General features: G+C 44.8%; 1 protein-coding gene across 1 annotated transcript in view; it reads left to right on the top strand.

Annotated features, from left to right (window-relative positions):
* The window catches only part of NPEPL1 (aminopeptidase-like 1), a 16222-nt gene extending 2343 nt beyond the window's left edge, over positions 1 to 13879 (top strand). Inside the window, exons 2-12 of the mRNA XM_009893597.1 lie at positions 400 to 585; positions 1762 to 1932; positions 4634 to 4723; positions 5414 to 5495; positions 5694 to 5836; positions 6378 to 6455; positions 10020 to 10120; positions 10774 to 10897; positions 11516 to 11692; positions 12357 to 12467; positions 13286 to 13879. Of these exons, the coding sequence (XP_009891899.1) occupies positions 400 to 585; positions 1762 to 1932; positions 4634 to 4723; positions 5414 to 5495; positions 5694 to 5836; positions 6378 to 6455; positions 10020 to 10120; positions 10774 to 10897; positions 11516 to 11692; positions 12357 to 12467; positions 13286 to 13444 (1422 nt within the window). The 3' untranslated portion in view covers positions 13445 to 13879. The remainder of the gene's footprint in view (positions 1 to 399; positions 586 to 1761; positions 1933 to 4633; positions 4724 to 5413; positions 5496 to 5693; positions 5837 to 6377; positions 6456 to 10019; positions 10121 to 10773; positions 10898 to 11515; positions 11693 to 12356; positions 12468 to 13285) is intronic.
* Positions 13880 to 23626: the final 9747 nt, after the last annotated feature.

Genomic DNA, 23626 nt, shown 5'->3' with positions numbered 1-23626 from the left:
GGCGTTTGTCCTCTCCTGTTCTGTTTGTTTTTAACGCAATTGCTGCGTGAAACAGTAACTCGGGACGAGTCAATCAGTCCGTCTCTGGGAAAACGGTCTCAAAAAAGCGCTGAAGCGGCATTTGCGCTCTATGGTGTGTTTTTAAATTGTAATTTGTATGGCTTAAAAGAGATGCTCGTAATGGGAAGCGCGGTTGTATTTTCTGGTTAATGAACAGGTTCGTTGTGTTTCCTGTTCCTTTCCACTCTAGAGGGTTTTGCGTTTAAAAGCATCCGCACAATTTCTTTGTGTCCAACACCTAAAATCCTGTAATTAAAGAGTGCCTAAATATAGTGGGAGTGAGATGGAAAGAAAAGCCTGATACAGTCCTTTGTCTTTAAATTCTTGTTTTCTCCCCAGATATGGCAATCCGCTTTAAGCACTCTGAACCCAAACCCCACCGACAGCTGTCCTCTCTACCTGAATTACGCCACTGTGGCCGCTTTGCCTTCCAGGGTCAGCCGGCACAACAGCCCCTCCGCAGCGCAGTTCATCACCCGCCTGGTTAGAAATTGCCTTCCAGGAGGCGTCAACAGATGTATTGTTGTAAGTGCCTGTTTGAAACTGCTTCTGGTGAAATGTCTAGTCAAGTATTTTCTCAACTTTCCAGGATTTTGGCCGTATCCAAGGAGACTGGAGGTGGGCAGGTTTTACCGATATAATTATACTGACATTTATAAGTGGGTTTGCACTGACGCGTAAACAAGACCTAACTGTGATAGCGTATGAATGCTCAAGCAGTTGGAGGGAATTAAGGTTGGATATGTATGGAACGTCTTCAGCTAGGAACCTCCATGCGTGGGGAACTGGTATTGGCTTTTCAAACTAGGATTTATGCCATTAGCGTGTGCTTTAGAAGACAGACGTAGCCTGCCTGCAGAGTGCTGTGTCTGTATTCCGTAACCCGTTTAAGGTGCCTTGTTTGTGGTGTTCAGTGAGTTCTAAAGTCTTAATGCAAACTAAAGCTCCGATGTGAGTCCTTTGCAGGATAAGCTCTTGGACTGCTTTGGTCATCTTCTGTACAAGCCTGTTAAATTTTTTACTTGTTTCTATGACTTGTCCAGATTAATTCAGATTTCTAGGTTGTACAGAAGACTCATATAGTCAGTGTCAGTGACAAAAGCTAATTATACTCTTCACTTGGAAAACTTATTTGCAAGAGTAATAACTCTACTTAATTTTTTTCCCTTATACTTAACTTTGAAAATGTTTAGCTAAAACTGCTTTCCATTGGTAATTTCATAAGGAACTTTAGAAAAATATTTTACATGTTAAAAAGCTTTGGGGTTAATATTAGCCACATTCTCATATCATTTCTCACTTTCTTTAATTTGTTTTGAACACATATTGATGGTTCCCATGCTCTTTTTTTGTCTTGATCTGTAGGCTAACCTGCATTAGTTGCACTAGTATAATTAAAACAGTCCAGCTCCCTTATAAGGATGTACTAATTCCCACAAAGTCAAGTCCTGCAGTGTAATTCATTTCCATATGGGAAACGAACTGAACCAGTTCAATGTGGTGCTGTTTGTACCACCACTCTGTCCATGCACAACATGATGTATGAGTATGTCTTGATTCAGGCAGCAGTTATTCCCCCCCACCCCCTTTTTTTTCCCCTCTTCACCAATAATATCACAGGTAATAAATAGGTCCTTTTAAATACACTCTTCCACACCCCTAATGTTGTCCAACTTGTTTGTCTTCTGGCTGGTGTTTCAGATGGTCTGTGAGCGGTCTGAAGTCTTCGCTTCTGCTTGTGCGTTGGCCAGGGCTTTCCCGTTGTTCACACATCGGTCCAGTGTGTCAAGACGCACAGAGAAGAAAACTGTAACGGTAGAGTTTTTCCTGGTTGGACAAAACAATGGACCAATAGAAGTGGCAACACTTAAAGTAAGATTTTTTTTTTTTTTCCCCGTCATCATTTTTTTCCTCTGTTCCCTGAAATATATATTTTTTTCTTCAATTTGTTGCATGCACAAATACATCTGTCTCGGGCTATCTATGGAATAAGTGGTGTATCTGAAGTAATAAATTATCCTAGGTCAAAGTTCCTTGAAATTGATCAGTTCGCAGCACCTGTGAGTAGAAATACTGAGCATATTATTGCAGCAAAGGCTGAAGTTGTTATTAAAAATTTAGATTTCAGGGGTGGAAAACAAACAAATATCACAAAGAAAATGTCTCCTTTCTTATGTTTATCATGGATGCAAGTAGTGTATTTTTAGCCTTTATTGTTACATTACCTTCGGTGTGCGGGCTTCTCGCTTTTAGCCAGGCAAAATCTGTATGTGGCTGTGCAGGTGAATATTATAGTGAAGTCCCCAAAAGGTGCTTATTGTGGGATCACCTATAGCTTCTGCTGTTTCTGTCTGATGTACCTCCTTGGCTGAGTTTTTCTAGCAGAACTGTAGCCAGAAACAAGACCCTAAGAAATTATACAGCTTGGAGATGAGCAATATATAACACTTAAATATGTCTGAGTCGTCTTTCAATAGCGGATAATCAAAGACCGTTTCCCTTGCACCTGACTATCGCAAAGAGGAAACTCCACATCAGGTAACTTTTAGTACGCTAGGTCATTCCCCTTCAGGATTCTACCTTAAAAGCAATCCCAAGGTTTGCCCTTAAGCTGTTGGGCAGCTTCCCGTTCAGTGCTCCAGGTTCCGTGCTTCAGTACAGATGGACACTCACGAGCTGATCAGTCAGTGAGGTTACACAAATCCCTTTAAAATTTTGGCAATGGACAGTCAGTGTGGTTATACAAATCCCTTAAAAATTTTGGCAGTGGATTTGACAAAGGATATGGTGTTGCTGCATCTGAAATTCACAGAATTGCAGCTTTAGGGTGGTTTTTGTTTGGGGGGGGGTTTGGTTTTTTTTTTTTTTCAGTGTCTTTTCCTCCACACTTTGTCCTTACTCTATGAACTGATTTGGGCACAGCAAATGATGCCAGGCTGGTTTTCAGGAAGGTGGTGGAGGCATACATGCTATAAGTACAACTATCGATCACCCGATTTTTCTGTGCCCCAAATCAGAAAAAAACATAGCTGGTGTCAAAACCAGTTCCTTCGGATAGGTAGATTCCAAACCACATGGGTTATTTATAACTAAACAACAAAGCTGAAATTATTTCTACCTCCTGTTCTTCTCCTTGATGTCAATGCCAAAATTATTACTGGCTTCCTCCATGCTACGTTTGCACCCCTTAAATTCAACCAGCACCAGACAGCCAGTGTAGAGCAGGGAAGAGGCGCGTGGTAGGATTTTTTTAGCTAAACCTCTCCCTTGGCATGTTGCTGTATTTTGCACCTACTGCATTGTCAGGCTATTTTCTGGCGGGGAGTACCGTGGATTGTCACAGTTTTACAAGGCGCTTATTAAAGGCTGCCGTTATCCAGGTCCTCTTGCCTACCCCGGAAGCCAGTCCCAGGCACAGCGTGTTTCTGTAAGTTGTATTGTTTCCCTTGGACTTGGCCCTTGGGTTAGAGCACCTCGATTTACCTGCACGGCCCTAACGGTGAATCGCTCCAAACCCAGCTTGGCTCCCGAGGAGGTCCTTATCCCTTTAGGGGAAGTAACTCCATCAAAAGTAATTGTAGGGAGTCGGGCACCGTTCCAGAGCAAGCCAAGGTTTATGAGTCTGCTGGGATACGGAATGTGTAGAGTCCTTAGGCCAGTCTGGCCGAGCCAAACTTCAGATACCTCGGCACGAAGGACTATCCAACACCTCGGATTCCTTTGAAACCCGTCTTGACTCACCCGTCTGCTGTGTGTGGTCTTCAGCGCAGTGTGGCTACTGGAAAGCGTGAACAAAGTTTCCTTCCACCCAGTGTTTTTGTTTCAGGCTGTTGATTCACAGGAGTTAGCAGCTGCAGCTTAGTGTCTGGTGCCCTCATTGTCCGTTTTGCCAGGAGGATCCTTCTTTAGGGAAACGGCCTCGGCATGCTCACTGTCGACCATTTAGATTCTGCCCGCTCTTGATTGGATAAGTTTTTACTCAGTCCAGGTGAGGGTCAGTCTATTTTGCCACAGAAATGAGGAAACTGATGCATGCATGTTTTACACAAATATGAAATATTCCGCATTCCCCATGGGCCTGCCATATAGAACGTCTTATGGTAATAATCTTTATTGCACTCAGACACTCTGCCTGCTGTATACAAACTTTGCGGTTTCCCATGTTGCAGAGTACGTAATCTCTGCAGGTTTCTAGCCCAAGCAGCCGACAAGCCCGTTGTGACTTCCTCTTATCTTTCTTTCCCCCACCTCACATTGCCTTCTCGGTCTCCCTTTGATAGTGGAGAAGGCTACTGATTTTGCAATATCAATTCACTGTGGGAAGGGATACAGTTGCTTAGAAATTAGAGCACGGGGAAAAATAACTTAAGCTTAACACATACAAAAAATAATTATTAGCTTGGTTGGCATTATTTAATACTGTACGACCGCCTGTGATCGGTTGCAGTTAAGCATTAACGTGCTCCAGAGGAACCACACATCTGGCGTAGGCTGTGCAGGACTGAATGCAAAGCTCAGCAGAAAACCAGCCAAACCAAGGCCAGTTCTCAGGTGTCCTCGCTTCTTTTCATAGTGTCTGGCAAGTGCCACAGAAGGAGTCAGGCTGGCTGCTCGAATTGTGGACACCCCATGCAATGAGATGAACACAGATAACTTCCTGGAGGTAGGTAATACACCTGCTGAGTAAGAGTTACTAATTGTAAGTCTAGACTGCAGTAATCAAGAACTAGTGTTGCTATCTCTTAGCAAAACTTGTATGTCAGCAGTGGGAAGCACATCAGAGACCCTGTCCAAGGATGCTGGGGCTATTTCTTTGGCCTTTAATATTTTGTAGAACTAAGTTGGAAGGAAGCAGAGTGTACAGCTTGGGGTAAGGCACCGGGAGTCAGAAGACATGAGTTCTTGATTCGGTCGTGACACTGGCTTCTTTGCCAGTGCTAATGTTGTCTTAAGCCTGATGGTGGTAAGAGTTTCTGAAATTATGGGGCAGAAGTTGACATGTTTCCGAATGAGTTTTATCATAAAGCTCTGGCAAGCTGTTGAGAATGAAAATACTCCTGTCCTATTGCATCATGATCCAATAGAGTGAATACCGGCCTTTACCTCTGAAGATTTCTTTTATTGGCAGGGCTTAAAGGTCAAATTTGTATTTCATGCCACAGTAAGTCAAGGGTGTCTCAGTGGAATTAGGCCATTGGAAAAGCAGCACCACTCCCAAAATTGTGAATGTTTGTATGTGTATGCATGCAAAAATCACACAGAACCCTTAAGTGGGCACCCATATGTGTGGAAGGACACAAACGTGTCCTTCTGATGACTGACTAACAATGTCCTTTTTCTTTTCATGATTAAGGAAATCAAAAAAGTTGGCAAGGATCTTGGGATTACTCCTACCATTATTCGAGATGAGGAGCTGAAAGAGAGAGGCTTTGGAGGTATATCTTGTTGAAAATACAGCTTTTTTCCTAGCAGTTAATTGGAACGTTTTGGTATCTTGATTGTAATGTTTCATTTGCACATTTTTGAAACGGTTTTATTGCCCATAGTATGCCAAGATGTTTTACAGAAAACAGCCACAGATTGCTCCCCACAGTCTTTCTTCCCCACAGGTGGTTTAATTCTCTCTTTTCCAGGCATCTACGGAGTTGGCAAGGCAGCTCTGCATCCTCCGGCCCTAGCAGTTCTCAGTCACACTCCAGATGGTGCTACACAGACCATCGCATGGGTGGGCAAAGGCATTGTGTACGACACTGGAGGACTCAGCATTAAGGGAAAGGTACATAAACACTTGTTCTGCTGCTGCCTTTGCTTACAGTGTTGTTTTCTGATGGAAGTAACGTGGTTAGGGTCTGTAGGAAAGCAAATTTGTTTGAGTAAACACTTGGTCTACTGTCATCCCTATGGGCACAAACTATCAGGGGAGGTCAAATAGGATTCAAGAAACACTCTGCAGAGCAGTTAAATAGCTACCTGGTATTTTGCCCTTTAAGTATTGCCCACTGCTAGGAGAAAGCTAGAAATAAAGTTGTTTAATTTCTGAATTTGGAGATAGATCCAAAACCAGTTTGAGTTAGCGAATCTTGTGAACAACCTTTTTCTTTTTTCTTTTCTAACAAATTAGCAGCAGTGGTTTAGTATTTTCCAGTTCTAAGGCAAGACCCACCAATAAGCAAGTGCACGTGTTCTGTGTTTCTGTTATGGCTGAGCACTGTCGAGACCAGAGTTACAGGAGCATCAGAAATACTAGTTTTAGCAGGCATTACTGTGAAAGTCTCTCTTAAAGAAAAAAAACCAAATCTGTGGTTCTGTTTAAACAGACTACTATGCCTGGAATGAAACGAGACTGTGGTGGAGCAGCTGCTATTTTGGGTGCCTTCAAAGCCGCTGTAAAGCAAGTAAGTAAAATGTGTTAATTGATATCATATATCCCAGCAGGGCCAAGGAGCAGTCTGGGTTTTGGATATATTCCCAGATACGGGGCCAGTCTAGTCCTGAAGTTCTGACCTGCCACTGCTATTAGTGATCTTGAGCCACTCTGCTCAATAGCAGAAAGGCTGTTTTTCTGAAATAGCAATAGAAATATTTCGGAAATAGCAGAAAGCTATTTCAGGAAAACATTTCAAATCTTCACTGGGATCTTGCGAACTGTGAGAAATTCCTTGGGTGCTAATTTTTTTTTTTAAGAGTCTTTCTTGAATTTCAGGGTTTGTTCTGTGGACTGAGTGGTTTCTAGTTCCTTGAATCAGATTTATACTTGAGCTACCCAGTGCTGATTTTAAGCTGTGGGATTTGGGGCAGCTGTCGTCCCCTAAGCAAAGAAGGGGATGAGTCTGGGATATGAAGTCTGTCTGTATTCCAAATCCTGTGCCAGTTCTAATATTAACCTACTGGGGAAGTGGCAGCTCTAGTCTCATCAGGAGCTGCTTGTTGGTTTGCTTCTGTGGTCAGAAAGTAGTAGGGGAGCTGGGAAGACGCCAGGTATTGAAATACGAAGAATTAAAAAAAAAAAAATGCGTATTGCACTTTAACAATAAGAACTGGGGAAAAGAAGTGGCCACTGCCAATAAAACTCTGCCCTCTCCACAAATCCAGTGACTAAGTCTTGCTGACAGAGCAGCTATTGCCTCCAAGGAGTATCCAAAGTTCAAAGAACATTTGCTGCTGCAGATTAATGCATAGATCTGACGGAAGCTTTGTCCAGGGGATGATCAGTGCCAAATTACCATTTCTCAACAGTTTAGCTCTGTGCCTTGGCCCTAGCAGCATGTTTGATGTGGAAAGATTGTAAACTTCACAGTTATCTGCAGGGACTTAAAATTGAAAACAGATTTCTGAGCTGCATCTTAGGCAGAATGGCTCTTTCCATAACTAAGTCCTTCAGAAAGTTAGATCGCGCGTTTGCAAGGGACAGGAGCTAGAACTACACGGAGCTTTGGGAGAGTCTGGGAAAGCCATAGATGCAGTACGTTCTTCTGGTGATTCAGTCCTTGTTTCCAAAGTAGTTTTGCGTGTAATTAGCCGTACTGAGAGAAGTTGCGTTCACAATCACAGTAGGTGTGAATGTAAGTGATCTGTCATTTCATATGCAGTTATTAAAACAATGAATAAACTGGCCATGATATGTTTGGACAAACTGGACCTGAAGAAGCTGTCATACCTCACAAAAAATCTGTGCCTTTATATGTAAAAACAAAAGAATGATCTCGCTGCTTAATTTTACAACCTTATGCAAGAAGACCTGTTAATGAAATCCCTGCGGAAAATGTATTGAGATAGGCAGTGCAAAGAATTTGTCATAGTTACTGTCTCAAGACTTTTTTTTGAATGCTCTTAAGAATAATGTAAAGCTGGAAGAGGTTTAAATTAGCTGTGCTTTGTCGCAGAGACTGAAGTTGGAAATGTGTGTTGGATAGAAAGCTCAGTGGGAAGAGGGGCAGAGGTTATTATCCATCTTCAGAAAATATCTGCCTACATGCTGATCAACAGTTTTACAGCGTGATTTACAAAGGCTTTGGATGGCAAAATTAGGCAAGTGATTTTTCCTAGAAAGATGCATTTCATCCGTTGTAAGCTTTCCAACACAAGGGAGAAGAGAAAAACATTCACTTGAATTTTTGAGATCCTTCTTGATCCTGCATGTTAACAGTGAACCCTGCTTTTGAAGAGCTACAAACAGAATGAGATTCAGGAAAAGACAGCTGGTACTGGAAGTGGGTTTTTGCTTTCTGACAGTAGATTAACGACATCTCCCACTTGGAGGAAGAAAATTTGGTGCAGTCCAGTGAGAGATTGTGAACAGAGTGGGGGTTTTGCTGCCCAGACCGTTTTGGAAGAGCAAAGGGCCATAGATAGAAGGTTATCTCATCAACAATGCTGTTTGCGCGCTGGCTGGACTAGAAACTGCAAAGGTACTTCATGGCTTCTAGATGCTGCCCATTATTTTGAAAGGTTTTGATTGCATTTGCTCTTTAGACTTCAGTACATGCGCTGATTCAGCAAGTCCAGATTTCTTCAGCTGCGGACTTTTATCAAGAGATTAACAGTAAAACTGACCCCAGTTTCCCTTGGAATTTGATATTTTTAAGGCTAGCTGTCCCAGTTGAGGGGAAACTATGTTTTTATCTGTGAAATGCTGCTGTGTCCCTTTCTGTTCCTAGGATCCCTCCACACAATACAGACATTATATAAGTAACAAAATCATCATAAATTTCCCTAACCATAAAAGCACTTGATTTTAAACCACAGTAAACTGGAATGGGCTATGCCAGAAAAGAGGAGGCTGAGGGGGAAGAGGGAATGTGTATTTTTGGTTTTACATGGAAAGAGAGAGGATTGATCCTGGTAGCATGTTTCTGACCTGCGGTGCAGGTTGGATGCTGAAGGGCAGTGAGCTGTGTCGTCGGCAGCTGGGAGATGCACTGAGACATGGAGTGCCGCCGTGTTCCAGGATTGCCACGATCAAAGTTACTTTCCAACAAAATTCTCACAGATGGAGTCTGTTCACCTGGGGTTGGCTTTTTAGGGAAAGCATACAGTTCACAAATGGCTGCATATTAGCTTTTATTATTTCCAGCATTTTCCACTATCGCTGTAGGCTCTTCCTCAGTGTGGCAGAAATGATGGGAAGGAGCTCAGGTTCTCAAATGGGCCCAGTTGTATCTTTGTTATTGGAGGCTGAGTAAAAGCAGTGGAAAATACAGGGTTTGGAAAACAATCCCAAGCATCCTGACTGCCTGTGTAGTGTCCTCTCACAAGCCTTTGTAATGGTCACATCAAATCGTGCTTGGATCTTTCCATGGTGGCTACGAAAGGCGAAGGAGTTACGCAGTCCGGACATGCTGTTTGTGATCTCTGTGGTGAGTCAATGTTAGAGTTGTGTTAAAATTAGATGAGTGAAGCATTGCGTCTTTGGAGGTGTATTCTGCTGGTTTTCATAGAGGGGTGCTGTAGCTTAGTGACCTAGGGTTTGTCTTTGGTGAGCCTGGCAGTTTCCTGGTGAGCTCAGTGGGCTTCGGAGTTGTGCTTGCGAAGATCTTGCTGGTGCTGGCGGTAACGAGCTGAACACACTCTTCCCAGGGAATTGGGTTTGGCTACACATAACTCCCTCCAGTTGCGTCTGCACATTAAAGATGTTTTATTTCGGATACCTTGCCACGGAGAGGAGATTGTACTGATCACTGCTTAATTGACAAGGGCTTTCTAGGTTCCTTCCCCGTTTGTCTGTCACATGCATCAGAGGCTTTTATTCACTCTACAGCGAGAACTCTAAAACCGGTGTTAGATGTTACCTCCTCGCCTGCTTTCTATAGCTCTTGGTCTCAGCTTCAAGATATTCCTCACGGATTTCCCGTGTAATTAGTGGCATTGCTGTCAAGAAGTCATAATCCCTCATTGATTTCAATCCCAATGAATTAGCTTGATGTGAATCAAAACCCACTTCTCTCCTATTGTTGTTGCAGGGTTTTAAAGACAATCTTCATGCCGTTTTTTGTTTGGCCGAGAATGCAGTCGGACCACGTGCAACAAGGCCTGATGACATTCATGTTCTTTACTCTGGAAAGTAAGATTATATCTACCCTTTTCACAGAAACGTTGAGAGGAAATGTCATCTTTGGCTCTCTTTATCCAAGTACTGTGTAGATTGTGAACTGTCCCTCAACAGCTTCCCTAAATATTGATGGTAGTATTTCAGACAGCCGTAGTAGTGAGTTTTAAGTGTGCTTAGAGTTTCCTGTTGGGTATGCAAATACACATCAAGATACCTGTCATATATCATGCGCTGAAGTTTCGTTAAAGCACTTGGGTTTAGGTGTTTTTTACAGTACAACCAGTTTTCTGCGTCCATCTGTATCAATACTGTCTCAGTCGTAGAGGTAGGCTGCCATTGTATAAGAGTCTCTTCTTGTTTTAAGCAGAGTATGATACTTCTCTGTATGGCAGTAATTTGTAAAATCCCAGCTCGATGTGCCGGGCGTTACACAGGCCCAACAAGGAGACCCAGCCACGGGGACGGTACTGCCACAACCCTTTTCCACGCATGCTCTGCCTGGATGCTTGCGCTGGGGAGCGAGCAGCCCTGCAGAGCTGCAGAGCCAAATAAGAAAGCACGTTAGGTTTGAGTCTGCTTTCTCATACAGTATTCTAGTCCAGACAGGCGAGTCCTAACTTCCAGCCCGAAGCACTGTTGCATTAAAAGCCCTCTCCTCTTCCTAGAACTGTGGAAATCAATAACACTGATGCAGAAGGCAGACTGATACTGGCTGATGGAGTAGCTTATGCGTGCAAAGATCTTGGAGCCGATATCATTCTTGATATGGCCACTCTCACTGGAGCTCAGGTACCGATACGGAACTGCCAGCGGACAGGGGTGCACCTCCTCCTGCCTGTGCCTGGTACACCCTTTGCCTCTCTCCTGCTGGTCTTGGGGGGGACGTAGATGTGAACTGTTGTGCTTGATGGGGCTTCCCGAGCTCGTGCAAGAGAGAGCTGCCAACCACAGCCCCGGTAACTGTAACCCTCTGCGCACGTGGCTTGTGCCAGCAGTGAGTTACACTTATAGCTGCATTACTCAAGCAGGCTTTTTTTGTTCTTTATGCAATATTTTTGCTTTTGCATACTTGAAGAAAAAATGGTATTCTTCTGATGTCATTAGCAGCTGATGTAAGCGATCCAGTACTCAATGTTTGCGATTCAATAGCTTTATATTTAGCAGAACTGGTTTGAGGATAGTGATCAGGAATTTCTGGTCTATAAAATGGCTTAAATTGTAAATCATGCACAGAATGATACAAGGGTACAAATTTAATGCTACTATTTTTTGGTACATATTCCTGGTTTTGTTTATTTTTTTGTTAGATGCAAAGCAGCTGTTAATGCTGAGAGGGAGTAGTATAGAATTTTCCTACCCAGCACAGTTAAGGTGAATCCTTCCTGAGTTTGTCTTGTATCTCACTAGGGAATTGCTACAGGGAAGTATCACGCTGCTGTCCTTACCAATAACGAAGAGTGGGAAAAGGCTTGTGTTAAAGCTGGCAGGAACTGTGGAGACTTGGTCCATCCTCTTGTGTATTGCCCTGAGCTCCACTTCAGTGAATTTACCTCTGCTGTAGCTGATATGAAGAACTCTGTGGCAGTAAGATACATTTTTTTTTCTTTAAATTTCATTTATGACATAAAAATTCGTGTTTTCTAGATAATGTGCTGGCCTGCTGATAGCTGGCTGAAAGCTCTTCACAAGGGCTGTAATCTTTTAGAAATGGGCTGTATAATTATGGACTTCAAGGTCTTTTACGTGTGGATTTTGCACTACACTGATATTTAGTGTCAATTTTAAACAGGGTATTCTGCTGCAACGGTATCTTTGGGCTGCTTGCCTTTTAAGCGTGCTGCTAAGACGAATGCTAAATTTCCGGATGGAGACGGTTTAAGAAGTGGAGTGTTCCTTAGATCATATGTAACCAACAGACAGTAACTGGGAATGCAGAAGCCGGGACACTGAGGGCAGAGGCCTCGGGGATTGCTGCAGTGCTTTTGCTGTGTTTGAGAGTTACAGCCTGCACTAAGTTCCAAAAACAGTGGAAAGGAGCTTGGGCAGAAGAGGAATTGAGCAGGACCAGACTGCTACCGGGGATTAAGTCAAAGGATTTACAGTATAGTTGGTCAGCGAAGACGTGTCTTTCAGGGCCATTCGTTAAGCTGTGAACTAGATTTGCACTGCTGTCCCTTCTGTAGGCGAGAATAAAACACTGACGTTTTCTTCTCTTGCAAGACCAACTGTCTTTTTATTGTTTCTCCAGGACCGAGACAATACTCCAAGCTCCTGTGCCGGGCTCTTCATTGCTTCTCACATTGGCTTTGACTGGCCTGGGGTCTGGGTCCACTTAGACATTGCAGCGCCTGTTCACGCCGTGAGTATGTTCATGCGACCTGTGGCACTTCCCTGGGCACGCGGGCTGGCAAAGCAAGCTGCTGGCGCCTGCGGGGGTTCTGAATCCGAGCCATCATTCGACGCGAGAGAATTAGGTGGCAAAGAGTTCTTTCGAAAAGCATTGACTCTTCATCTGTGTTGGGAAGTTGTTTTGGTAGCTTCATCTGTTCACATTTTTCATTTTGGTTTTAAAATACTCTGTTGCTTTAATCAGCAACATCACCATTGTAAACTTTGACACCTTGCCTGCTTTTAGTTCATGGCAATAATCCTAGCCTTCCATTTTCACCCATATTGTTTTAAGACGATTGACCAGAGTTGATTTTCCTGCCTGCTGACCTGCAGTGGAGAAAACATTTGTTTCCTCTTGGGGATTTCCCCTCCTCCCTGTGATGGAACTTGTTTTTTAGGAAAAAAGAATATACACAAGCCAATTTGCTCCCCCCGCCTCCTGGTTTTTTTTACACCCAACTTACTCAGCTCATGCTCCAAATCCATGCTCATGCTGGATGGAACCTTCCCTGCCCTGAACAACGCTAGCATAAATCCACCCTCCAGTCAGTGTGAGCTCTGTTCTCGCGTGAATCAACCGATGCGTTGGTTTAACCTAACGGGGACAGATTCCGACAGCAGTAAGGATACAGAAGCACAAGCTGAGCAGATCTGCCGGGGACCCCGGGTACCGGCTGTGGCCATGCGCCATCACTGCTCTTGTTGAGTGAGCAGGTAAATTAAAACTAGATTCAGATCATACAGTCTGAAGTGTGAATTGGGTGTGTTGTTTTGTTTTTTTTCTAGGGTGAACGAGCTACTGGCTATGGCGTGGCTTTGTTGCTGTCCCTGTTTGGAGGGGCATCTGAAGACCCTTTGCTAAACATGGTGTCCCCTCTAGGGTGCAATGGGGACTCTCCCGCTGAAGATATGGAGAGGGACTCCAAAAGGCGGCGCCTGGTTTAATGCGCCCCAGCCCTAAGTGACGGGGTGCGTGGGTTACCTCACTTTGCACTGATTCATTCTCAAGCAATGAAAATGTCACGCATCAGAAATTGCCATTTTTTTTACTACCGTGATAAGATTTATTACTTGTTTCTGATAAAAACAGCCTGATTTCTTGTTTGTTTGTTTTTTTTTTTTTAAATTATTGGTGCAGACAGTTGCTGAACAATATCAGTGGTGCAGAGTCCAGGCTCAACAAACTATATCAGGAAGAGGGCGCATCCTCCTCTGAGCTCCTCACAAAACCTAACCAAGTGCATTTAGCGCATGAGAAGCTCTCTCTAGTCTGAAGAAGCAACTGCAGCTACTGCTTACAAAGCCTTCTGAGTTACTTGTTGTCTGTGAGGTTTTATCAGACATTTCTGCAGGCCCCACTACATCTCAGAGCACAGGACAAGGAGAAAAAACCTCTGTAGACTTGGCTTATTCAGTGACAATTTAGCTTAGCAGCAAAGGAGATGTAGTGAGAAAAGGCCTATAGTTTTAATAAGGTGCTGTTTCCGCATGTTTAATGTTTTTCTGACCAGTAAAATCAGCAAGAGTGGTCCAGAACATATCTCTACGTAAATCTTTCACATACAAATTACAGAATGTATTCATGTTAAATGAGGAAAAAAAATAGAGGGACTGTGATTGAGTAAAATCGGTTTACAAAGCAGAGTGGCTTCTTGCCACTTAATAAATTTATTATTATTAAAGCAACTTACATATCCCATGTGGCATTTCATGGTGTTATTTACGTCTCTGAGAACGCCGAGTGCTCCAAAAAGTTTGCGCACAACATCATTACTCTGTTCATGTTCCTCTTCCCAACGCTCGTACACCTGAAAACAGACCTGATGGAGGAACAGTCCGTACGGAATGGTTCGGGGCGGCGCTGAGGAACTCGCACCGGTTCAGTTGGTTTGATTCAGCTGTGATCGGGGCCGCGCAGTATTGGTTTGTGTCTAAGGCAGCGACAGGAGGCTGAGAGCGCTGGTTTGGCTGGGACACCCGGGGGAATGGCTTCCCCCCCTTTATGTGATGTCAACAGCAGAGCTGGGAACAGAGTGACCAAGTTTCAGTCAGTGCTGGTCCCTGCCCGGTGGTTCGAGCGTCAGCCTCTGGAAACGTTTCTTGGCTCGACCGGAGTGTTGATGGTGAAAAATCCCACCCAGCACACACTTTTGGCTGCTTTGCAGATAAAGTCCAGCTGAGTCTGTGATGAATTGCACCTTTCCCTGTGTCAGAGGTGATCTCTGGAGAGAGCGGTGCTGGGGTTTAGGTGGAGTTCCAACAATGAGGTACACATCTGGTTTAGGAATGAGTCTCTTTGATTAAAGGCTTCATGGAAAGCTGAACGCAGAAAGGAGAAGAAACAACATATTTCATTCTGGTTTTGTGGCTACATTTGATTCTTAGGCAGAATGTAACTTTTTTTTTTTTTTTTAATTAAAAAACCCTGTATTTGCTTCTCCCTTGCTGCTTTGATTCCCTGGCCCACTTGATCATCGTTTTAGGAGACAACGATGTAAATGAGCTCAGCCTTTGGTCATTCTAGACACTGGGTATAAAGCACTATCTGGTACCAAAAACTGTTGTGTGAAATGTGTTGATGAAGAGTTATTTTCATTACTGGCTCAGTCTGACCGCTGAAGCTAATGGCAAAACGTTCTACTTTCAGTGCTCTGAAATCAAGTCTTCAATCTCCATCCTGTAGAAACACTCTTCAAACTAATTCTAATTTTGAAATTTAGTGTTTTGCCGCAATGAGGCAGATTTTTACATAAAAAGTAGCCTGTGGTTTTGTGGAATAAGGCTAAATTCTAATGTTATTCACTGAATGCAGCAAGCCAAGTAAGGGAGAAATTAGATTTTGATGACTGATTATCATATTCTTCAATTTTACTGTGTCTCAAAGCATATTATTTTGCTGGATTTAATTTGGAAGGCACTTTATAGAAGCTGTCTTTAAAAGGAAATATCTAATGTTAAATCTAATATGAAATACCTGAAAAGCAAATGGGATAAATATTTAGGAAATCAAAAACTGAAAACTGGCTTAAGCTTACTTAAACGCAGTCAAAGAAACCAATCTGACACCTCATTAAAAATGATAAAAATTAAGGCTTTTTTTTTCAATTCCATAGTAAAATCCCTTTCTATTCCTGGTGCACATTATTATTTCCTTTTGTTGAGATAAGAGGTCTATTCTCTAGAGCAGAAGCTTAGGACCTACGCAAGACAGTGATTTGTGATCTGTATTTAACAAATGAATGATGCTCTTTCTTCCGTGTTTCGCAGAGCTCGCGCTGGGACCGTTCCCGTTAAGCTCACAGTGTTTCTTTACTCCTGATGAGCAGAATTTCAGTTCCTCCAAGACCCAGTTCCACCACGGGGGTTTGCGTACCTACTTTCAGGCACTGGGCAATTTTAGCTTCTGCTGCAGCGTTTGCCCCGAAGTGTATCGGTGTGAGACCGGGAGGGGATCTGCGGAAGGGGAGATCCCCAAACTGCCTTAGAAGTAGCAGACAGTGTCAGAAGTTAGCATGTGGGGTAGTTACCAAAGAGAAATAAGCCTGTGTCAGGCAGCAAAGCTGGAATTTGGTCTCCACAGCGCTCACCCGCTTCTGCTGATGGCGGAGTGACCTGATGGGAGCAGAGTGCAGCAGCTCCGCTGTTCTTACTGCCTCTGTGCCACCCGCACCGAGTGCCCCGCAGTTACCGACGCCTTTAGCTTTATAGTCCCTTCTGTGTGACAAAGCAGCAGTTATTCGCAGGAAACAGTTCCAGACACCAGAGGCTGACCTCCGTGGATTTAGGTGACTACACCTGAAGTATATTCTGGCGCCACTTAAGCAACTTTAAATGGAAACGCTCCTACACGGGGCAGCGTGTGTCTGTGTAGTCTCGTAAAGCTCTGCGAGCTCCCGGGTGCTCCATGCTGCCGCATCCCCTCAACTGACTCTTCAGAGATAATGACACAGCACGGGGCTCAGCGAGCTGGGTATCGTGGGGGATCCTCCCACTCCTCAGCCGCCTTCTGAGGAACCTCAGGAGATGGAGCAGGGTCACAGGGGACCTGGCAGCAGGCTCCAGAACCAGCATAAAGCCAGGGAGGTGCCTCTCTTGGTTGTTTTGTAGGAATTAGAGCTTAGTTTACTACAGCTGTGGACCCAGCACCTTTAAGAGACAGCTGTGCGTTAAGCAGAAGCCAGTACGCTGCCCCAGGAGCTTTCCTTCTCGTTTCCTTCTCATTTCCTTCTGGGCGCTGTGCTGCTCTTCCCTGGGGACGGCCCCGAGGGCGCTGACGGAGGCAGTGGGTGAGTTAAGCTCCTCTGCCGCGGCCACCCACCTCTGGGGCCGATGGGCCACCGCAGACCACTGCTGCTCTTTGTGTTGGTGACAACCATGTCCTCGGGGCGGTAGTTCGCTGTGAGCTGGGTGGCAGAGTTGGGAGGGGAGCATGAGGGTGCTCTGCTGGTTTGCTTCTTAAAGTCAGGGAAAAGCCTGTCTGTGATGTTTCCGACTTGTAAACCTTTCCGCAGGAAAGGCCTTTTCTGACTTTGCTGCATTTTGCCTGGAGCACATTATGTCAATAGTGTATTTTGCCACGTTTTGGGACTGTCTGAATTGGGGACTGGCGACCGAGACATCACCAGAATTTTATCAAGGGCTCGGTCCCTGGGGGAAAAATGGAATTAGGGAAAACTGCTGCGGCAGCACCGACCCTGTTTGCACGGTGCAGTGGAGATCCACTGCATCTCCTGTGCCGCTGGACGCGACGTGCCAGCCGCGGCTAGGAGGGTTCCCAGGACACTGCCGGGGCTCTGGTAGAGGAGAGCACGCGGCGCCGCGCACACGTACCAGAGCTGTGCTGTGTGCGCTTCTTCCCGTCACGCGGGGTCCTGCACCCGCGTTGGGTGTTTGCAAGTGCCTCCTCCTGCATCTGGGACGGCGTTCACTAAAGCCAACAAAGTCTGTGGTGTTGGAAGGCAGAAAGAAACTAAGGTGGGACTCGTTACATCCCCGTTTCTCATTCTCCCTTACCCTTCTGTCATTTTCCTCCCCACTGCTTTGTGCGTGGGACTGGACAGCCTTCAGGTAACATTAAGGTGATATTAAAGTCTCTCAGCTATTGAGTTTTGAAGTTGCAGTTGTGTGTCATGCTTCCACCAGAGGCACCCTTCACCCTGTCACCGCTCCTCATGAGGAGTCCCGAGATGTCCAGGGGTGGTTGGTCACCGCAGCCACGGACAGAAGTGGCGTAAGGTGCCAGTGAGGCCACAGGGCACAGATCGGTACGAGCCCGCATTCTGCATTTCGGTCATTTTCCTCTCCTGCCCCATAGGCTGAGGATGTTTCTGCAAAGAAAGAAAATGTTAGTTAATTTGCCACAGCTGTTCCAGAAGATTCTGTGAAAAGGGATTGCACAACAGCAGTCGCTCACCTTCTTGGAGTCTCTCCAGGCTTTCAGAACCGAAATGTTAGCGTACAAATCTCATCAGCACAGACCAGCTAAAGCAGCTGCGGGTTGTGTCAGTTCAGACCCATCGTGGTTCCCTTTGCGTGTTTTGGACTTTACCTGTAGCTTCTGGTGTGAATTGTGCCGGACGGCGGAGCCGCGCTGGGTGTCTGGGGGCTGACGGCTTGCTTTGGCTGTGAGAGTGGGAGGGATGGAAATCCCATCCTGTTCGTAATTTGGACAAAATTTGGGGCAACGTAGTTTTTTGTAAAATGGTCTTTGGGACATCAAGAGAAGCGCCTGTTCCAGGACGGTCCTAGGTGGGTCAGGGCATCTGTTTATCTTCTAGTACCTGTGCACAAAGCTACTATTAATCACGTTTGCTACAGCCGTGGCTAGGGACCTGCTAAAAAAGCATTCGGATGAGAAAAGGGTCTGTTCGTACTTACACTGCACTGAGCCAGAAGCTGCACAAAGCCACACTAGACAATCATATTGATTTTTCTCTTGCACGTGTAAGGGATGGAATTAGTACACCCCATTCCTTCCTCCCCATTGTGGTTCGTGTCCTGGAAATTCTGTTGCTTTGATGTGTGATGACTTTAAGGCTCCAAATGGGCGAGTAACAGTTTTCAAAAACTGCACTGCGGGGTTGTTTTTTTTTTCTTTTTCCCTTTCATGTTTTCTTTCAAACACTTCTCTTACACAAAACCCACAGAGAGAGTTCCAGGCAGTGTCCACCCATGTGAAACCAGACATTTTTTTCCATAATCTTTTTATAGATTTGATAATATTTAACTCAGCGTGTATTAAAAATGTATGGAGTACATAAAATTCATCATAAATGTCACCAAACGGTCCATTGGCTTTTTAATATCACTGCCACAAGACTGCATTTTAACCTATTTCCTCTCTGGATCCATTCCAGTGGCAATTCCAGGAGGGGAATATATTTAGTCTATATTTACTTAGTCGGTTTAACTTTCAGTTAGTGTCTTTGGCTCATCCCGTGGCCGTGCTATTTTGGGATGATTTATACAATATTTACATTAAATTCTGCTAATATTTCCTTGCCTCTTGAAGTCAGATTACACTATTTACATCTCAAAGGCCCAGGCTGGAGGAATAAGCAGCTGTTCCAGACACCAGAGAGAATTTAGCGTAGGGGAGGCTGCCAGAAATGAGACCATGTGTCTGAAATACTCATGGAGGAATTATTTAGCGTTGGAGCGGTCTTCCATGAAGGAAGGGGGGAGGTTTACCACAGCAGTGAGAAAGGTGGTTGGTATATAGGGCTCAGACAATAGCACTCGGACGCCGTTTCCGTTTTCTGCAAAGAATTTCTGGTGCGCTTTCCATAAATGGCAAATGTCCTGGGCTGACCCGCGGCCCGACTGTACTGTGGGCTTCTTCGTGGGTAGGACTGGGCTTGCGGTTTGAAAGCTGAAGGTTGCTGCTGTGCTTAACCCTGAAATAAGGGTGGACGCCATTGTATCTCCGTCCAGCCTGGGACTGGACTGGGCTCGGTCTGAGGGTCTGACAAACCGAAAGAGATGCACTTGACCAAGTACCAATGCTGAGCCATGTGGTTCCCCTCAAACCTCCTGGTTTAAACCTCCTGCCCTCCTTTAGGGCAACGGAGCTGTGAGGGGTCTTGAGAGTAAGTCCTGTGAGGAGCGGCTGAGGGACCTGGGGGTGTTCAGCCTGGAGAAGAGGAGGCCGAGGGGTGACCTTATGGCTCTCTACAGCTCCCTGACAGGAGGGGGTCGCGAGGGGGGGTCGGTCTCTTCTCGCAAGTCACAACCCACGGGATAAGAGGAAATGGCCTGAAGTTGGGCCAGGGGAGGTTTAGGTGAGACATTAGGAAAAACTTGCGCACTGAAAGGGTTATCAAAGGCTGGCACAGGCTGCCCAGGGAAGGGGTTGCATCGCCATCCTTGGGTGTATTCAAAAGCTGTCTAGATACGGTGCTCAGGGACGTGGTTTAGAAGTGGGCCTGGTGGAGTTACCTACTCAGTTATCTACTCAACCCCATAGAGTTGGACTTGGTGATCTTAAAGGTCTTTTCCAGCCATAATGGTTCTGCGATTCTATGAGTCAGCAGAGCATAGGATTTGCTGAAGTATTTTTAAAAGAATTTCGTTTTAGAGAAAAAAAAAGAAAACTACTTAAAAGTAACAGATTTGACCTCTTTGTTAAGGCTGACTCAGGAAGCGATCAGACAGACAAAGGCTGTAGATCAGAGGGAACTCCCTCTGTATCCCTCGCGGTGGAGCAGAGCAGTCGGCTGTGGGCAATAACATGTATTATTGTGATTATTGTGATTAGGCCTCTTTGTGATGTGGCGCGAGAAGTGGGGACGATGGTGCGTAGGTGTATGGTTTTGCCTTTTCCAAAGCTGAGACACAGATTTTAAATTCACCTTCAAATCAAAGTTTGGATGCTGAGGCCATCTTCCTTAAAACAAAAAAGTCAGTTTTGGATTTATAACAGAAATTAAGACCAAGTACATTCAGCGACCCTTAATTTGACTGCCAACATGCATCAGTTAAGAAAGAAAATAAATTCCTCTCCATATGTGTGAAAATTTACCTTCAGGATTGACCTGTGAAATAACAAAGCAAGCAGCTGGACGAGATGGAAGCGCGCGGGGCCAGCCGCCTTCTCAGTCCCAACAGCGTTTGGCAGAACGAATGGTTCTGCATTGATGGCACAATGCAGTTTAGTGGTCCAGGGAAAGAAAATCCAAACTGTGAAAATATTTGACAACCACTGTTATCTAGAGAGGGAAAAATAAAACAAAGAACAATTATCTGGAATTTTGGACTATAATTATTCTTGAAGGAATCTGCAGATCTTTTAAGTATAGGGGATGGTTCCAACAGACATTCTTAGTGGTTTGAAACTCTGAAGAACAAGTCTTGCTCTGAAAGCCAGTGAAACTTTAGGGTGGATAAATATTTTCTCTTTTTACTCAATTTAGTTCTCATTTTCAAGTCAATGAATTGTCTACCGTTCATGAACAGAATGTTTTGTCTTATTCCCTTGCTAATCCACTCTAACATTGGTCTAAAGGACATTCATTGTACTTTTAAAATGTCTTGTTTGCAAACTTACTCACTTCAATACTAAGAAAAACTTTAGCAGTAGTAAGAAAAACATACCTGTGTATAAATAATAGCTGTCATCCCAAAGGATTTTTTTGGCCTTGGAACAGATAAAATGACCCAGAAAAAAAAAAATGGGCAGGACCAAAGTGAGAATTGAAGCAGAATTCCTGTGATTCAGAATGATCACGAAATAGCAAAGCCTTTCTGACTTGGACACCGTAGATAGAATTGTGCAAAGCAAAGCAGAAGGCAGACAGATAAAACTTCTCTGACTCCTCCAGCTCGTCCAGTTCATTGTCATGAAATATCCGGAGGGGGGGGGGGGGGGGGGGGGGGGGTTCAAAAGTTAATAATCTTTATTTTCTAGGAAAAGGGGTGTGAGACTGCTAAACAGCGTTTCCAACCCAGATGATGACATAAATCAGGCCGGGGATGGCATAATGGAACCTCTTAAGAAGTGCAGGTGTGAGGTGGTAACAGCACGTTAACCGAGTTTTTCATAAAAGCTTTTGCGGACTCGGTCGGTGACAGCCACAGTCCAGGACACGGGATTTATACGAGGATGATCTATAGGTACTAAAAGGATATGAATCAAATCCTCTAAATTGCACCCGCTTGGTAACCCCCCTGAGTTACAGGGGTGTGCTTACACTTACACATCAAACAGGGCGCTAAACAGCTGCCAGATTACTTTGTCAAAGGTTTAATTTTCTCTAAAAGGCCATAGCGACAGCGTGCGGTGTGACAAGGAGCATCGTTCCTGCGCGTGGCGCGGCCGACGGCCCCGGCAGAGGCTGCGAGTGCCGGAGGCAGGCGCACAGCCGGCGCACGTGCTCTGGCAGGGTGGTAACGCCGATTTAGGACAGTGGATTCACACCATCCTTTTTGTCAAGTCCTTCTTGGAGGAGCAGACACTATTTAAGTGCTATTACTGTATTTTTTTTAAGATGTTTTGCACCCATCGCATGCGTATTGTCAGAGGTGGGGTTGCTTTTAGGTTTTTCTTGCCGGTTCAGAAACAGTTCACTGGTGGTGATCGTAACGGGAACGATTGTTCCCCTGACAGCTTTCCCCCCTCTGACCTGTCGGGGAAAGGCGCGACGTGCTGCCGCTGACGAAGGGCACTGCGGGCTGGGAGGCTGCGCAGGGGGCAGTGGAGGATCCATCCCTGGCGCCTTGCCTTCGATGCTGTCTTCAGCTCCCACCTTTTCTGCCGCTTCACCTCCACTCACTTCGTCAGCCTCGTGGCTCAAATGTGACCTTTGGAACAGCTCTGAATGTCAGAAAAAACATTAATAGACGGTGGTAATTCTAGACAGAGGTAACAGAAGGCTCTTGGCCAGTGGCAAAGATCTCACCTGCGCTTCCCTGTGTGCGCTGGGTCCTCCTCTTCACACTCAGCGTCGAAGAGGTGATGACCGACAGCTCAAATCACTAAAACAATTTGAAAGGTGGTGGAGTTCAGAGTTGTGTAGATGATTTAGAAAGACAATTCTCAAAACCCAAAGGAACTGCCTGTAAATCACGTGTGCGCTGTTGGACAGCTTCGTGTGTATGTTTAACTTGTACTAAAATACGTATCTTATTTAAACACAAGTTAACTATGGCATAATGGAACATACGGTTAATGTTTTTATTCTCTTTATTAGTATTTTAAATGTAATTTTAATATAGTTTAAAGCAGTTATTGAGCTCTAAATAGGAACATCTGGAAAGAAAATAATTTTCCACGTACTGAAGTATGATGGGCAACGGTAGTGTTTGGGAGGGACAGAGTGGAAAATTGTACACATCTTGCTAAAATACACACGCTCTCCTCACGTGGGGGCAGCTCCTGGTGCAGCCACCGGAGCGCAGTGGGGTGTCGTTCCTGCTGTGTGCAGAGACACATCCATGGCGGGCCGCGTTGTTCCCACGTCTACACATCATCTTTCCTACCAGTAATGGCTTTTGCCTTCCCCGAGGTGTGGTTCAGACAGCGTTGCCACCATTTCTGTTTGCCATCGTTGTTCTGCAGAGCCCAAGGACAGCACAGGGACAGAGGCACAACATGATGCTGCTGTTTTACCCACACCTTGGAGATGCTGCTCGTCCTCTGGTGGCACGGCAGGGCGAGCGGTTTGCTTCAGACTCTCACGTTTCTTCTGTCTTATTTTGATTAGTTTCATCCTACTGGTTGAAAACAAAACTAAGGCAATTACTGCTCTAAATTAGGTGTGTGCTTTATCTGAATTCAATGTCTTACAAAAGCTGTCCCCGTGACAATTCTGTGGCATAGAGTCTGCAACTTCTGTGTTATAGAAATAACCAGAAAACTCAGATTTGATTTAGAAATTACTTAAGAAACGAGAAATGTTCATTTTTTTAGTCTATTTTTTTTAACGAGTCAAATGTTTTTATTTTATTCCGTTGTATTTTACAACATTTTTGATCTCCTGTCAAACCAGCCCTAGCAAATAAATCCCGATTGCAAATCTGGAAGTATTTTTCCCAAAGACAAAAGGTTAAGACTGAAGCCAAGGAGCCACTGCCTGTAGCTCTGGTGTGTGAAACACCAGCCATGTGTCTGTGGTGGGCATTCACATTCAC

This window comes from Charadrius vociferus, unplaced genomic scaffold, assembly GCF_000708025.1.
Source record: "Charadrius vociferus isolate BGI_N301 unplaced genomic scaffold, ASM70802v2 scaffold259, whole genome shotgun sequence".
In the NCBI taxonomy this organism is placed as follows: domain Eukaryota; kingdom Metazoa; phylum Chordata; class Aves; order Charadriiformes; family Charadriidae; genus Charadrius; species Charadrius vociferus.
The sequence above is the reverse complement of the archived record's forward strand: the minus strand, read 5'-3'. Positions and strand labels throughout refer to the sequence as shown.